The 14,337-nt window shown below is 56.9% G+C and overlaps 1 protein-coding gene across 1 annotated transcript in view; it reads left to right on the forward strand.

The window, feature by feature from the left end:
* Positions 1 to 14,337, forward strand: part of KSR2 (kinase suppressor of ras 2) — an 83,719-nt gene that overhangs the window by 24,068 nt on the left and 45,314 nt on the right. The window contains exon 5 of the mRNA XM_072880215.1: positions 7,853 to 8,034. Within this exon, the coding sequence (XP_072736316.1) occupies positions 7,853 to 8,034 (182 nt within the window). The remainder of the gene's footprint in view (positions 1 to 7,852; positions 8,035 to 14,337) is intronic.

Raw genomic sequence — 14,337 nt, forward strand, 5'->3', positions numbered from 1 at the left:
CTTTACTTTCTCCTTCCTCTGATTTAATACAGAATATTGGGCAATTAAGCCAGTCAAAAGGCCATAAATCTTCTGGGCTGAATCCTGACCAAGGCTGTGCACTTCAGGCCAGGCAGCAGCGATCTTTAATCCTTTGCAGAGTGCTAACTGAAATACCGATGAGAGGATTTTTTTTTTTCACTCTATTTCCCTTCCTTTAAAAGAAATGCTTGCGTTGAAATTGGAGTGCGCTGGAGAGGAGCAAAGTGGTGAATAAAACATAGTCTGGCACAGTCAGCTGCAGGGCCAGCTCACCTGTTTCGGCTAAATTTTAACTTTGAACCTCTTCTAATTCTTTTTATTACAATACTATTGGCAAGTGGCAACAAATGCCTGCAGAGCAGGTAGTTATTTACCCGATTTCCATCTTTTATTTAAGAAGTGGGCACAGAGAAGCGAATGCTGCCAGGGTGCAGGGGATGGGGTGGTGCGTCCCGTTCGGGATGGCTGCGGGTCAGCCGTAGCCCTGGGCAGAGCCGTACGCCGCAGCATCACGGGGCTGACAGCCCTATAGCTGTTGCATCTCTGCTCCCCATAACATAAAGGTCCCCCTGTGCCCATCCTCATATTCCAACTTCTGCTGGTGAGCGCTCGCTTTCCCAGCGCGTCCTGCTCTTCCAGCCTGTGAATCACCTGGGGACATCCCAGCTGCTTCGTGCTTTTGCACAGCAAAGCTCCGTGCGTCCTCACTGCTTAACCTTTCTCTCAGGAACCCTATAGCATCCATACCGTCCCTGCGGCCCGGCTCGCACCGCAAGCCCCTGTCAATCCCTGCCCTCCCGCTGGGCTCCGATGCACGTAGAGCCTCGCTGGGCTGAAAGGAGTGACGGGCCCTTTGTCCTGGGTGTCTGCTCGTGTTTTTCACCGCCTGTTGAAACCCTCTATTTTTTTTTTCTGAAGCCGGTGATAAGCATTTGACTGATTCCCCAGAGCAGGCGGGGATGAGCCATTCAGTCTGGATTGACACCTAAAGGGATTTGCATTAAGCGCTTCAAACTAGCTGGGCTTTTTTTTTTTTTTTTGATTTATTTGAAAACCATCATCATATATTTAGCAAATTCTTGCATGAAATTATGTCCCTAATAGTTGGCATTTACCTGTCTGTGCGTGGAATCACTCGCTCCCGGCGAGCGGCACCGACTTTCCCGAGCGTCCATGTCAGCCTGCGGCAGAAACGAGCCCTGATGCTCCTGTGAACTCTGGTTTCGGGGGGCTCGGGTGGGGGGTGCTCTGTCTGGTGTCCCCCCCGGGAGATGCACGGGGAAGACAAGGATAAAAATGCGGTTTTTTTGGGCCATGCAGAGGGTTAGGGGACGGTGAGAGGCAACAGAGCGGGGCAGGATGACAGGGGATGCTGTGGAGGGTCTGCAGGTCCAGGAGCAGCCGTGGGGCTCGCAATGTGGGAAGGGCTGAGAGCCGGTGATCTCGGGAAGGGTTTGGGGAGCCGCGGGCTGCGTGGGGCAGGATCTGGTCCCGCCTCGCTGGTGGGGAGCCTGGCACTCCTGCAGCGAGGGGTGCTTGGTGCTTGCAGAGCCTCCGGGGCTGCCCAGCTTTGCAGCCTCTTGCAGCGGGGCTGGGGCTGGGACAAGTGTGGAGAGGGGACCCAAGCCTCCCGGAGTGGCAAACAAAATAGTCGGGATGTTCAGATTTGGGGATCTGCTCCGAAGCTGCCAGGAAAGGAGCCCTGGTCCCTGCGGCGGCACTTTTCCTGCCATCCCTGGGGGTGGCAGGGGCTTGCTGTAGTCACCCCAGGGTGTCTCCTAGATTTTGGGGGGCTTCAAGCCTAGAGATGGACTGCACGTGGTCCTCTTCACTCCCCGCAAACCCTTTAAAGCCAAAATAAAAAATAGCTGGTATGTAACTAGCTCCCCGCTCCCCCTGCCTGGAGCTTCGCAGCCTCCCCAGCGCGGGCTGGAGTCTCATTTCGGTGGTTGTCCAGCTGTGACTGGAGGAAAATGGCCCTTCCCAGGGGCTGGGAGGTATCGCCACCATCTAAATAGCCCCTTCCGCAGCCCCGCGGCTTTGCAGAGCTGTGCTGCGCTTTCCCTTCTGCTGTCTTTGCTTCTCCATCAGCGTTTCTTGTATAATCAGCGGGATGTATTAGGAGGAGCGCTCGCCTTTTCCACCCCCCCCCCCCCAGCCAACCAGCTGAGAACTTGCCAGCTTCTGGAGCGGTCTGAAATGATGCTTAATGGGGGGATTAGCGCAGCCAACCGCCCCTGAGCATCGAAGCGAGCCCGGTTCGCACCGTGCGCTGGACTTTGCCGGTTCCTTCCGATCCGGCTGGGGCTTGTTTGCCTGAGATCCCCAGCAGCGAGGTCCAGCCTGGCCCCCATCCAGGAAAGGGGGGTCTGCTGCTGTCTCGAGGCTTTATCCCTATGGAAAATTGAATTAAGCTGATGTTTTTCCTTGTTTAAAAAAAAAAAAAAGGCCCCTTTTTCACTTCCACTGTCCTCGCCCGGTTTGGAAGCCCGGCAGGGGGGTGATGCCCAGCGGAGCGGGCTCCTCCTGCCCCCAGGGTGTGGGGTCCGGGGGCTCCGGGCTGTGCTGGGGGGTTTAGGCTGGGAGGACCAGGATCTATTTCCAGCACACACTTTTTCCCCCCCTTGTGCAGTTCTGGCTTGGGTAAATGAGGGAAAATGGAAATGTTGGCCAGAGATGGGTGAAACCGCTCCTGGGAATTGGAAGCTGAGGCCGGTGGCGGTTAGGAGTATAGCCTCCTCCGCCCCGGGGATCTACACCCTTATCTCCGCTACTGCCTGAAAAGCGAGAGACATTACACCCCCGGCACGGAAAAAGCCTAATTTAGGAGCGGCTTGGTGCTCGTGGAGGAGGAAAGGTTTTTGCAGTGGGGCTGGGCTGGTGCGGCCCCGGCTGCGTCTCTCCCAAAGGGTGGTGGCCGCATCCTGCTCTGGGCTGGCACAGTCACTGGCCAAAGCGCATTCCTCTGAGAGCCCAGAGTCCTTTGAGTTTTACCGTGTCCTGCTGGTAGGTTATGGGGAGGGGGCTGTGGCGTATCGTCCCCATCCTGGTGCTCCTTCCGTGGGCTGAGACGAGCACGGGTGGTGCAGGAGCACGGGGCGGTCTGAACGGTTGGACTTGATGATCTTAAGGGTCTTTTCCAACCTAAATGATTCTATGGTTCTATGAAATGGCATTCCCCAAAATGCCTCCCTCGGAGCCCTCTGCAAAGCCCTTGGGGAGGACTCCCTGATGGGCGAGGAGATGCTTCCCATGGGGATGGTTATGGCCCCGTGGCCATGGCTGGTCTGGGGGAGCGCCGCCGGTGTAAGGCCAAGGGGAACTGTCCCAGTTTCCCTCTGGGATGCCGCAATGCAAACGGGTGGATGTAGGAGGCTGGTGAGGAGCGGGCTGTGAGCCCCCCCATGGCAGCAAGTCCCTTATGCGGTGCCCATGACCGGCCTCATCCTGCGCCCCTGCTCCGAAGCCCATGCAGCAAGGGTGGTATTTGACCCTCTTTTTGCACAAGCAGCCCCAAAAGGGGCTTGGTTTGCATGGCAGGGAGGGGTTTGCTCCATGCCCCGCTGGCACCCCGGGTGCCTTGTCCCCAAATCGGTGGTCGTGGCCTTGCGACTGCTCTGGAGCGGCCAAGAGGATGCAGAGAAGCAGAGGAACCGTGTCGCCTCTTGGGGTGTCTTTGCAGCTCATTGTTTGTGCCTTCTGCCGCTTGCAGGACTCCTCCTCCTCCAGCTTTTGGAGTATTTACCGCTGCCTTTGCTGGAGGACGGGGTGGGGGTTTGCTCCCTGGGTGCACCACCCGACCGTGCGTGGTGCTGGGACCCGCTGCCAGCCGGGGGCAAAACCGGGGGAAGCCAGCAAGGGGACAGCCGTGTCCTCTGCAAGCCAGCCACGTGCTTGCCCTGGCCCTGCAGCTCGTCCCAAGCTCCCCATGGGCGCTGTGGGCTCTGTGGCCGTATCCTGCCCCGGTGCTGCTCTCCCATGGAGGGGCAAGCTGCCATCTCAGCCTGTTCGAGCAGGGCTCAAAGCCTGGGGGAGCAGCAAGTGCTTGTGCACACCCAGGGAGGTGAAGGTGCAGGTTTGCTCTCAGTCCCCAAACCAGTCCCCCAGCGACACCTCAGGGGTCCCTAACAGCTGCGACACCGCTGTCCCCAGTGTTGGGGTGCTTGCAGCAGGACACCCTGTCCCTGTGCCCCCCCTGCGGCCGGGGACTTGCCATGGGTGAGGATGCTCCTGCGGCAGCATCCCGCTCCTCTCCTTGGTGGCAGGGAGGCTTCGGTCCCTGCTCCCCCTCTTTTGGGAGAGTGAAAGAGGTCGAGGCCATGCTGAGACAGGCCGCCGACCCTTGCTGGTCACCTAGTTGAATCATGGTGCTTGCGTGTATTTATTTAATTTTTTTTTTTTCTGAAGAAACAGGGAGAGAGAAAAATCTCCCTCTGTCCAAAATCACTCATCCTTCCTAATAATGAGAGCTGTCACCAGCCCTGCTTGGCGAGGAAATGATGCTCGCAGTAAATATTTGGTCTGGAACTGATTTATGGGTGGAAAAAAATGAGATTAGTGGCTAATCACTGCGTTGCAGGAAGCGCTTTGGGCTGAGTGCCGGGGCCGAGCTCGCAGGGAGCTGGGGCCATGCCCGCGCCAGGGGAGCTGCGCCGGGGGCTTCGGCGGAGACGTCGTGGTTGTGCCACCGCGTTGGGTTGGGACCAAGTGGCAACAACGGAGGGGTTGGACCAGCTCTGGGGGACATCGGGCTTTTCCTCGCCTTGGTGCTTTGCAGATTTGCTTTAAGGACTGCGGGGTTAGGGTCAGGGGCAGCTCAGGGCCCCCCGGCAGGGCTTTGCCCGCGGGGCTGCCGGTGCATCGGACCCCCATGGGCTCCAAGCCAGGAGGGTTCTGCTGTTGGCCCCGGCTACGGGCAATCATCCACCCCATCCCCGAGCCCAGCGCACCCAAAGCAGTCATTACAGCCACCCTGGAGGCAGCAGCAGCTTTTCCTGTGCGAGGAAACAATTAGCTTATTAGAGGGCGGTTTAATTTTCTCCTGCTGAAGCGGGCTGGCGAGTGCAGCGTGGTCATTTCCTATCGCCTGGCAGGGCCAGATGCCCCTGGGCGCTGCTGGGGCCCGGGGCGGTGGGAGGTGCGTGGCCCTGGGGAGGATGGGGCTGGCCCGCGGGCAGCAGCGGGTGCTGGAACGCGGGTGCGTCTCTGGTTGACGTTACTGCAGCGATGGCGGCAGAGCAGGACCCGGTGCCTGAGAACAAGTATAGAGGTGCTGGCAGGAAAGCAGCTGTTGGACACAGAATCACAGAATCGTACAGGTTGGAAAAGACCTTTAAGATCGTCGAGTCCAACCATAAACCTAACACTACCAAGCCCACCACTACACCATGTCCCTAAGCACCTCATCCAAACGGCTTTTAAATACCTCCAGGGATGGCGACTCAACCACTTCCCTGGGCAGCCTGGTCCAATGCTGGACAACCCTTTCAGTGAAGTAAAATTTCCTAATATCCAGTCTAAACCTCCCCTGGCGCAACTTGAGGCCATTTCCTCTCATCCTATCACTTGTTACTTGGGAGAAGAGACCGACCCCCACCTCTCTCCACCCTCCTGTCGGGCAGTTGTAGAGAGTGATAAGGTCTCCCCTCAGCCTCCTTCTCTCCAGGCTGAACAACCCCAGCTCCCTCAGCCGCTCCCCATCAGCCTTGTGCTCCAGACCCTTCCCCAGCTCCGTTGCCCTTCTCTGGACACGCTCCAGCACCTCAATGTCTCTCTTGTAGTGAGGGGCCCAAAACTGAACACAGCATTCGAGGTGCGGCCTCACCAGTGCCGAGTACAGGGGCACAATCACTGCCCTAGTCCTGCTGGCCACGCTATTTTTGATGCAAGCCAGGATGCCATTGGCTTTCTTGGAAGAAATTGGCTTTCTTGGAAGAAAGCCATTGGCTTTCCTCACAACGAGGAAAGCTTTGAGACAGGGCCGTACCTGGCTTTGTGCTCTCCTGATCCCCCCTGTAGCAGGGCTCGCGGCATGGCCTGGCGTTGCGCAGCATCGCACAGCTCTGGTTTGGTTTTGGGGCCAGATGCTCTAGGTTTCCCTCCCGGGCTGCGGCAGGATGGGCTCAGCCGCGGCTGTCGTGGCAGTGCCACGATTTGCTCGCCTTCCCCTCTGCTCCCGCGTTGGTTTTTGCCTTAATTATAACAATATAACCAGGAATTGAAGGCAGCGGGCTGAATTAAAGGCTGTACTTCAGTCGTGCATCGATGCTGTTGTCACCTGCAAGGAAACCATCTCCAGCCATTTGTGAGCTGCGCTGCCGGGAGGGCAGGACGGTCCTTGATGACCGTGAGCTGTCGCACTGCCCTCTCCGTGCTTGGATGGGGATCCCTGCCCCAAATCCTCCAAATCTCCAAAAGGGCTGAGCTCCCTTTCCCGGAGGCTGCTTTGGGGCAGGGCAGACGATTCTCCTCTCTACCTTGCACTATTGCAACGTGGCCAGGGTGGGAGCGGCTGAGCCAGCAAAGGCTTAGCAGTGCCAGAAACCTGCAGCCCGGAAACCCAAACCCCTGCGAGCTGTCGGTGTCAGTCTGCGTTGCAAATCTTCCAGGTTTGTGTGCCGCTTTGGGCCCATCTGAGCCACCAAAGTGATGGCTGGTCCTTGTCACAGCGCAAGGCAGGTGGAAAAATGGGCTGATAAGTGAGGGGTGGGTGTCTTGTATCCCCCTGCTCTGCAGCATTTCATTTCTGGTGAACCTTTCCCTGTGCTTAGGGTCGTCCGCACCACGGTCCGGTGCCTCGGCGAGCTGTTCCCCAGGTTTCTGTTGGGGCCGCTCACAGCGTTAGCCTCGGGTGACACGTTCTGCTGCAGTCCACCCCTTGGTTGTACTCAATTCCCCTGCTCGGACCCTAAAATGGACGTAGGTGACATTTAATGCCATTAAAATTGGAGCAGGTGCCGAGTGCCGCAGGGTGCCGGTGGTCTGGGTGGCAGCGCCTCGCTCCCAGTGGGAGGGAGCCGGGCCCAGTGCTGCCATGACGCACAGACAGCAGCATCTCTCGAGCTTAGCAGTGCTGCGGGTGCCTACGTCCATTTTAGGTGCTGTAGCAAGCAGTCTGAATCTGCTCTGTAACCCCTCCGTGCCTCAGTTTCCCCCATTTGAAGCGGGGCTGGTATTAACGGCCAGTGTTTTGGGATGCGGAGGAGCTCTGTATGACGGCTGCCTGGGAGAGCAAGCCTTACCCTGTGCGGGCAGCCTCTGAGCTGGTGTAAAGAGGAGCGGTGATGGGCACAGCAGCACATCCAGCCCTCCTGGCCCCAAATGGGACAAGGCAGTTACCCGGGGTCTTGTGCGAAGGTGTTCAAGGACTCGGACGTGACCGCAAGCACGCCTTTTAGCCATCAGCGAGGCGCACGCTGGTGGTTTTGTGTTGGAAATCTCTTGGGCTGGGGCACTGAGGAGGGATGCAGCCCCGTGGAGGTGATTTTGGGGTTGCCATAAGGCGAGTAAGGCTGGGGGTGATGGGGCTTTTGGACCAACTGACCCTTTTCAGCCAGGTTTTGCAGGAGGAAGAGCTCTCGAATGCAATGTGTTCCTTAATGAAAATTGCCTTTTTTTGATGAGGGGGAGGGATTGAAAGTTCTTGTAGGGATAAGGGTCTAATTATCACATAAGCTCATGGGGCGGCGCAGCATCTCCCCGCGTGAGCAGCCATCCTACGGGTGCCACCAGTCCCTCGGCGCATCGCTCCCTCCTCCCCGCCTGTGAGCAAACCCTCCCCCGATTTCTTGCCCTTCACTTTTCTCTCCTTTTCTCTCCTCCTTCCCTCCAGAGTCAAGAAGAAGAACAAGCCCTTGAACCTCAAGATCCACAACAGCGTGGGAAGCTGCGAGAACATCCCTGCGCAGCGCTCCCCGCTCCTCTCCGAGCGCTCCCTGCGCTCCTTCTTCGTGGGGTACCCACCTTTCCTCCCCTCCACCCCTCCTGTCCACACCGAAGCCACCTTCTCAGCAAGTAAGTCCAAGTGGCCGCCTCAGGTCCCCCTTCCATGGGGTGGGTGATGGTTGATGCCAAGCAGAGGACGTGACCGTGGGAAACTCGGGGCGCCCGCCTGGGCATCGTTGGTCTGGAGGATGTTGGTGGAGTGTTGTGCAGTGAGCACATCAGCGTTGAGAGATACGGGGGTGCTTCTGGGCAAGTACAAGCCTGGAAACTCGATTATATATGTCTGTATATATACAAAACCACTGTCATATGGAATATTGTTTTATGCAAAGAGATGTGCTCCCCTGTTGCAATAACATGGGTGCGGGAGGGTGGCTGCTGCCATTTGGAAAAGCCATGAGCCTTTCCACGCTGCCTGGGTTGGTGCCACTGGCTGTCACTTGAGAGTCACTTTTCCAAGGGCTCCTTTGGAAATCCAGCCATGGTTTTACCTTTGTGGAAGGAGGCTGCTTTTCAGACCTCTCCTGCTTGCAGGGTTTTGAGCCGATGCGGAGTCTCAGGTGAAGCCGGCCCTGATGCAGACAGGTCTGGTGCAAACCCCACGGAGCTCGATCCCAGCGGCTGGCCCCGATCCTGCCTGCCGGTCTGCCCGGGGCAGTTTGCCCTCTTCCAGGAGATGCTGGTGGTGGGACTCGATGGATGGGTTTGGGTCAACGAGCTCACCCAGGGCGTTGCTGCTGGCCGGGGAGAAACAGCCTGACCCTTATTTCCCGGTCTTGGACTGGTGCCCTGATTAATTCCGCAGGAATCGAAGCTTTTACAAGCCAGGCGTGGCTCTCAGCCTAAACAAAATCCTCCCAGAAAACGCGTGGCAGCTGCTTGGGAGTGATTTGCGTGCCAAGAGCTGTCGTGGGGAGGGCGAGCTCCCCTTGCCTCTTGTTGCTGAGATAAAAACTTCCTCCAACTCCATATCCAGGCTGGTTTTCTGCCACCTTCCCCTCCCCAGACTTTTCCCTTGCTTGCTTTCCCAAAATGTGGTCTTTCTGGCTCGTTTTGGGTTCTTCCAGTCGTTCTTACTGCTCAGCTCTTGGCTGAAGAAGGGCTTTGCAGGCAACACCCCTCCCTGCCCCTCCAGCCCCCCGGCACCAGCAGGTTTTCCTCCTTGCCGTACTTCTCACCGGGGCAGGAAGCAGCACCGGGACGGCTTCCCCAGCCGCCCTGAGCACCGGTTTGCAGGCGCTGGGTGCCAGTGTGATGGGGCAGCTCCTTCGCCCTGCTCACGTCCCCCCAGCCACGCCTCTCCCAGCCCCCTGCAAGGCAAAAACCTCGCAATTTTGCTCTTTCTTTATTTTTTTTACGCCAATCAGCTGCTGTGTGGGATCATTGAAGAATCATCGAGCCATTTCTGGCATCCTTTTGCTCCCCTTTCTTTGGTTTTGGGGACAGTGGGACCTGGTAGGAGCTCTGTGGGCAGAAGATGTTATTTCTAGAGATGTCCAACTACCTGACTCTGGCTGGCCCAGCCAGCAGATTTGCCTGGAGCGAGGGGTATTTTTGCATTGCTATTTCCCCCGCGGCATCGGCTGAGTTTTCAACTTGCAGTCCAGAACAACGGGGACTAGCAGACCAGAAACCAAGAAATAAAACCCATTCTCAGCAAACCCCCACCATGTCTTGTCGCATTAGGTTTCCTCACGCATCAGCGTTGGATTACATCCTGTGGTGTGATAACCTGATGTAATGTGGCATCGCAGGAACGTGATGCAATGAGAAGTGATGGGCTATCAAGTGACTAACACTGCTGGAGAGGTGTCTCTTCTCATTTCCCTCGGCCCTCCAACTTTCTTGGCTGCTGTGAATGTTTGTTTTCTGGGCTAGACATGAGCCGTGGAGAGAGGGGCTTGGTTGCATCAGCAGGTTGATCCTTGTCGAGAGGTTTTTAGCATCAGCGAAACAATTTGGTCCTTGCAGGATCAGCGTCCATGCACTCAGTGACCTTCGCTCCTGGGGACCTGCGGGGAAAATTTGATGCAAGGCAAAAAAATCCCACTAGAGTGTAGCTTTTCTAGCTCCCTCGTGTTCCTGCATCATTTCTGTACCGGTGGCCTTGTCCTCAAGCTGCATCCCAGGTTTCTGTCTGCTTCCACATTTGCTTTCTGGCTTGTGACCCTGTGGGAAGAGTGGCCACATCCTGCACGTGGCAGCCGGGTGCTGAGCACTGGGGGAGAGAGATGGGGCTTAATGGAGCCTGATGCCAGGGTTCGTTACCTTGCGGGGAGCAGATGAGTTATGCCAAGCGGTGCAGAGGCACGTTTATTTGGGGGGAGGAGTAGATATCTCTGCAGATTTCCCCGTGCCTGGCATTGCTGTCATGGGGCCTGGGGGGCTCTGCCCCGCTCCGCCACATGGTCCTTCACGTGTCCTCAGGTCCCTTGCTCTCATCTTGCTGCTGTTCTCACTGGTCCAAAGTATCAGGAGCTGTAGGGCCTATGAGAAGCGCTGGTCATGGTTTGGGGGTCACACCTTGCCCCATCTCCTGGGATGCCACTATTTCTCGTTGCCTTTTAAGTGCAATGGGTTTCCCATGCGCTGCTGGATGAGCTCCATGGGGCTCACCATGGGTGTGGGGAGCTCATGCCCATCCCGCATCCCAAGGACCTCCCTGTCCCCATCCCCATCCTTGAGGCACAGATGTGGTTTGGCAGCCAAGTTCTCCGCCATATCCCATCCCTATGACCACGGGTACCTCAGCTTTTAAAAAGGAAAATGCCTCTTCCCTTTTTCTCTTGTGGGGTCAGCACGGCAGTGCCTGGTATGCTCTGGATTGATGTGGAATTACTGCCCGGAGCACTGAAACCAAAAAATGTTGTTGTCGGATTGAGATGCGGGAGAGGAGCCTGGTGAGCCCTTGGCGAGACCCCCCTCTCTCCAGCTGTCTCTTGATGATCTCTTTTCAACAGCCAGCACGTCTTGCTGCTTGTGGCAGGAGCATGCTCCCATCTGTGTCATCTCTGGTCCTGATCGGATGTGGGTTTGGATGCTTCTCTCTTATTTTTAACAGCCGATTTGCCCTGATGGGAATAGATTTTCACAGACACGGAGTGAGAGCGCAAGGGCTGGCAGCAAGCTGCAGAAGGAGCTTCTTTCTCCTGCAGTACAAATCTTGCTGGAGGGGCAAAGTCCCCTTCATGCAGGGCCAGGTTCCCCATGAATTTTGGTTTTGAATTGAAATTTTTCCTTAGCAGCCCTTGGAGGGGAAGCAGAAGAGGGGAAGTGGAGACTTTTGGGGTGCCCTTGAACTCTAGCTTGGCCTTGAAATAGCCCAGCCCTATGGCTGAGGGACAGAAGATGGCTTGTCTGGCTCCATCCAGGGCCCTCTCTTGGTGCATCTGGTGCATCTTGGGTCACCTGGTGAACCAGTGACCACCAGACACATGTTACTTTGAAATAGGATTTAGGACTCAACACCCTGTGAGTTGGCCACAAGCACCCAGAAATGAGGTTGGATCTTCTCCTTTTTTTGTAAAGGCTTAGGTCTAGTAGGTCCTGTTTGCATCTCCGTTATCTGGGTGTCCTGGAGGCAGCTGGCATTGCTCCCGGGCTGTGCCCTCTGCCTGTCCTCTCCCTGCTGCAAGGCCAGCCGGAGCACTGTCACCATGTGCACCCAGATCAGGTCACCTGCTCAGTGGTCTCCAGGATGGGCCAACAACGCATTTCCATCCTGGACTAATTAAAAGAAAAGGGAGCAGAAGGAGGGACAGAAAAGACGGTGTGTGACTTTGCTGTGCTAGGACAGAAAAATGAGGACCCGGGCACGTGGCTGTGCGGGGAACATCCTCGCCGCTGCCCTTCCTCCAGCTGGTGTCCAACCCTGCAGAAGGAAAGGAGCAGCCAACGCAACCCAACCCAAGACCTTGTGTGTACCAGGAGAGAAAAACCCATCGTCTGTGCCCAGTGGCCCATAAACTGAAACTCTGTGCGAGGCTTCTTCACGCAGGGACATCGCTGAACACCTTACTGCAGCACACAGTGGAGAGGCTCTTTCTATGGCTTGAGAGCAAGACAAGAGCCATGGAGCATCCCCTGGTATGTGGAGTTATAAGCAGTGACCCCTCAAAGCCTTTGTCTTGTCCCTCGAGAGCCGATCGTGGCTGTTTTAACGTGGTCTCCGGTGATGCCCACCTCCCCTCTCCTTGGCTCCCAGCTGGGTGCATCAGCCCAGACCTGTATGTCAGCTCTGTTGCATCCACAGTTGCCTTTGGTGCCGCTCTGGCCGTGTCCCTGGTGGGTCACTTCTCCTGGATCCCGATCCTGGCTCTGCCTCTTGGCTTTGTGACCAAGGACTTTGCAGTTTATGGCGCTGACTTTCTGCCCTGGTAAGCAGCCTGGCTGTGCCTACCTGGGGCTTGGGTGGCCAGTCAGTGACAGCCAAGCAAGTGGCAAGTGCTGAGATGCCACCAGAGCTCCTTGTGCATCCTCCGCCCCTGCGCATCTGCGAAAGAGCCCTCAGAAGGGCCGGCATTGGGTAGGTATGGCTGGCGGAGAGGGATTCAAGATAACATCCAGTGGATCAAGCCCTGTGCTGGGAATCCAGGAGCCCTAAATCCAGCCTTTCTGCTGGAAAGGACCAGGCAGGACCCAAGAGCACGATGCCGGTGTTGAGGGTGCCATGGGGCACGTGCGTGAGCAGCCAGTGCCATTCAGACCACGGCCCTTCTCCACAGGCATCCTGTCCCCGATGCTGGGGGTGGTTTTGCAGGGAAGAGACTTCTCTTAAATACTCTCCCGGCCCAAACCGCCTTCAGCAGGGGACTTCCCAAGTGGGACATCGTTTCTTTGTGACCATCAGTGGTTTTCTCCTCCCTGAACCTGCCCGGCTGCCAGTACAAGCCATGGTATGAGCACTCCACAGCCGTGTGGGCAGCCCGGCTGGGAGGTCCCTGCAGCCCACATCTGGCCACAGCTGGCTGCCTCGCCATCGGGCCGCTCCAGCTGGCAGCGAGGCACTGGAGGGTTTCCTACCCCGGCAGCGCTGTGCGGAGCCGAAGAATACAGCTTTGTCTGGGTGAGCCTAATTGACCCTGCAAGGCTGTGGACTGGGGGAAGAAATCACAATGCGAGTATTTAAGCCAGCGAAGTGACTGAACATGACATTTCGGCTGTATAAATAGGATTGTCACGCTGCAAAGAGGAACTGCCGGGATTATAAAGTGACTCTGTTTTCTTACTAGAGAGATGCTCTGAGAATAGCTCTGCCTTCTTCGGCTGCTTTGGATGATCCCCTCGGCAAGGGCTGAGGGTTTGTTTTGACCTGTCGGATCATCCTTCCACCCGCAGCAGGAACACCGCGGGGACGTCGCTGGGTTTGGACCTGGCTGTGATTGCAGAGTATTTGCCATGTGCACGAACGGAGGGGGCAGGTCGATCCCCTTTTTAACTTGAATCCTGCATGGATTTTATATTGCAGGGGGAAAGCTGCTGGTGCTGCTGCTCCGAGCATTGCCGCAGCTCCTTTGCTGCTGCAGCTGAGCTCTTCGGGGTTCTCTCCCATCCCATTTTGGCCCTAAAACCAGCCAGAGTGAGGACCGAGGTGTCTCGTGGAGGGACTTTGCACCCTCGGGTGCACCCTTTGCTGCGGAGCAGCCCACCAGTGTGCTTGGCTCCCCAGTTGGGACTATGCAGGCGGTAACCTCTGCCAGTGTCCCCCTTCACTATCGTGATATGGTCCCCGAGCTGCACTTCCTGCCTGGGGCTGGGGGGCAGAGATACACCTGACGCTGGACCTGTCATTGTTGTCTTCCAGGTGGCTGTTGAACTGTTTCGGGCGGAGGCTGCACCCCGGTGTCTCCCCATAATCTTCCCAGGGGACTCAACTACCCCAGGGCCAGCGCTGGGAGTCTTTTGGTGGCTGCCTGGGGTAGATGCTGGTCTGTAGGACGTCTGCAGACAAGTACAAAGCCTTCTGGCCGTTCCTCGGCTTCGCAGTGATTCATCCCGGGATGCTTTCCAAGTTCACTTCCATCGATTTTATCTGTCCCATTCATAACGCGAACATCGCCTGGTGCTGTTTGTTGTAGTAGGAGGAGGAGGGTTTGTTTATTGGGCTGTCGCCGTGATGGATAACATGTTCACACCAATTCCCTGGGCATCCAGAAAGGTGCCAGGAGATGAATAAGGGGGATATCGTGCCAAAATATGGTCCCCATCGGTGTGCTTCGGCACAGCTGCCAGCCCCAGGCGATGCTCCTGGTGTGTTCAGTGAGGGTGTCGGGGCTTGCTGAGGGCATCGCTGCCCTCCTGATCTGCCCCCAGGGAGGGTGGAAACCCAAAATAAACGAAATAGGGGAGCTCTGGCTGCTCTTCTCCACGCAG

This window comes from Ciconia boyciana, chromosome 15 (genome assembly GCF_034638445.1).
Source record: "Ciconia boyciana chromosome 15, ASM3463844v1, whole genome shotgun sequence".
NCBI lineage: Eukaryota > Metazoa > Chordata > Aves > Ciconiiformes > Ciconiidae > Ciconia > Ciconia boyciana.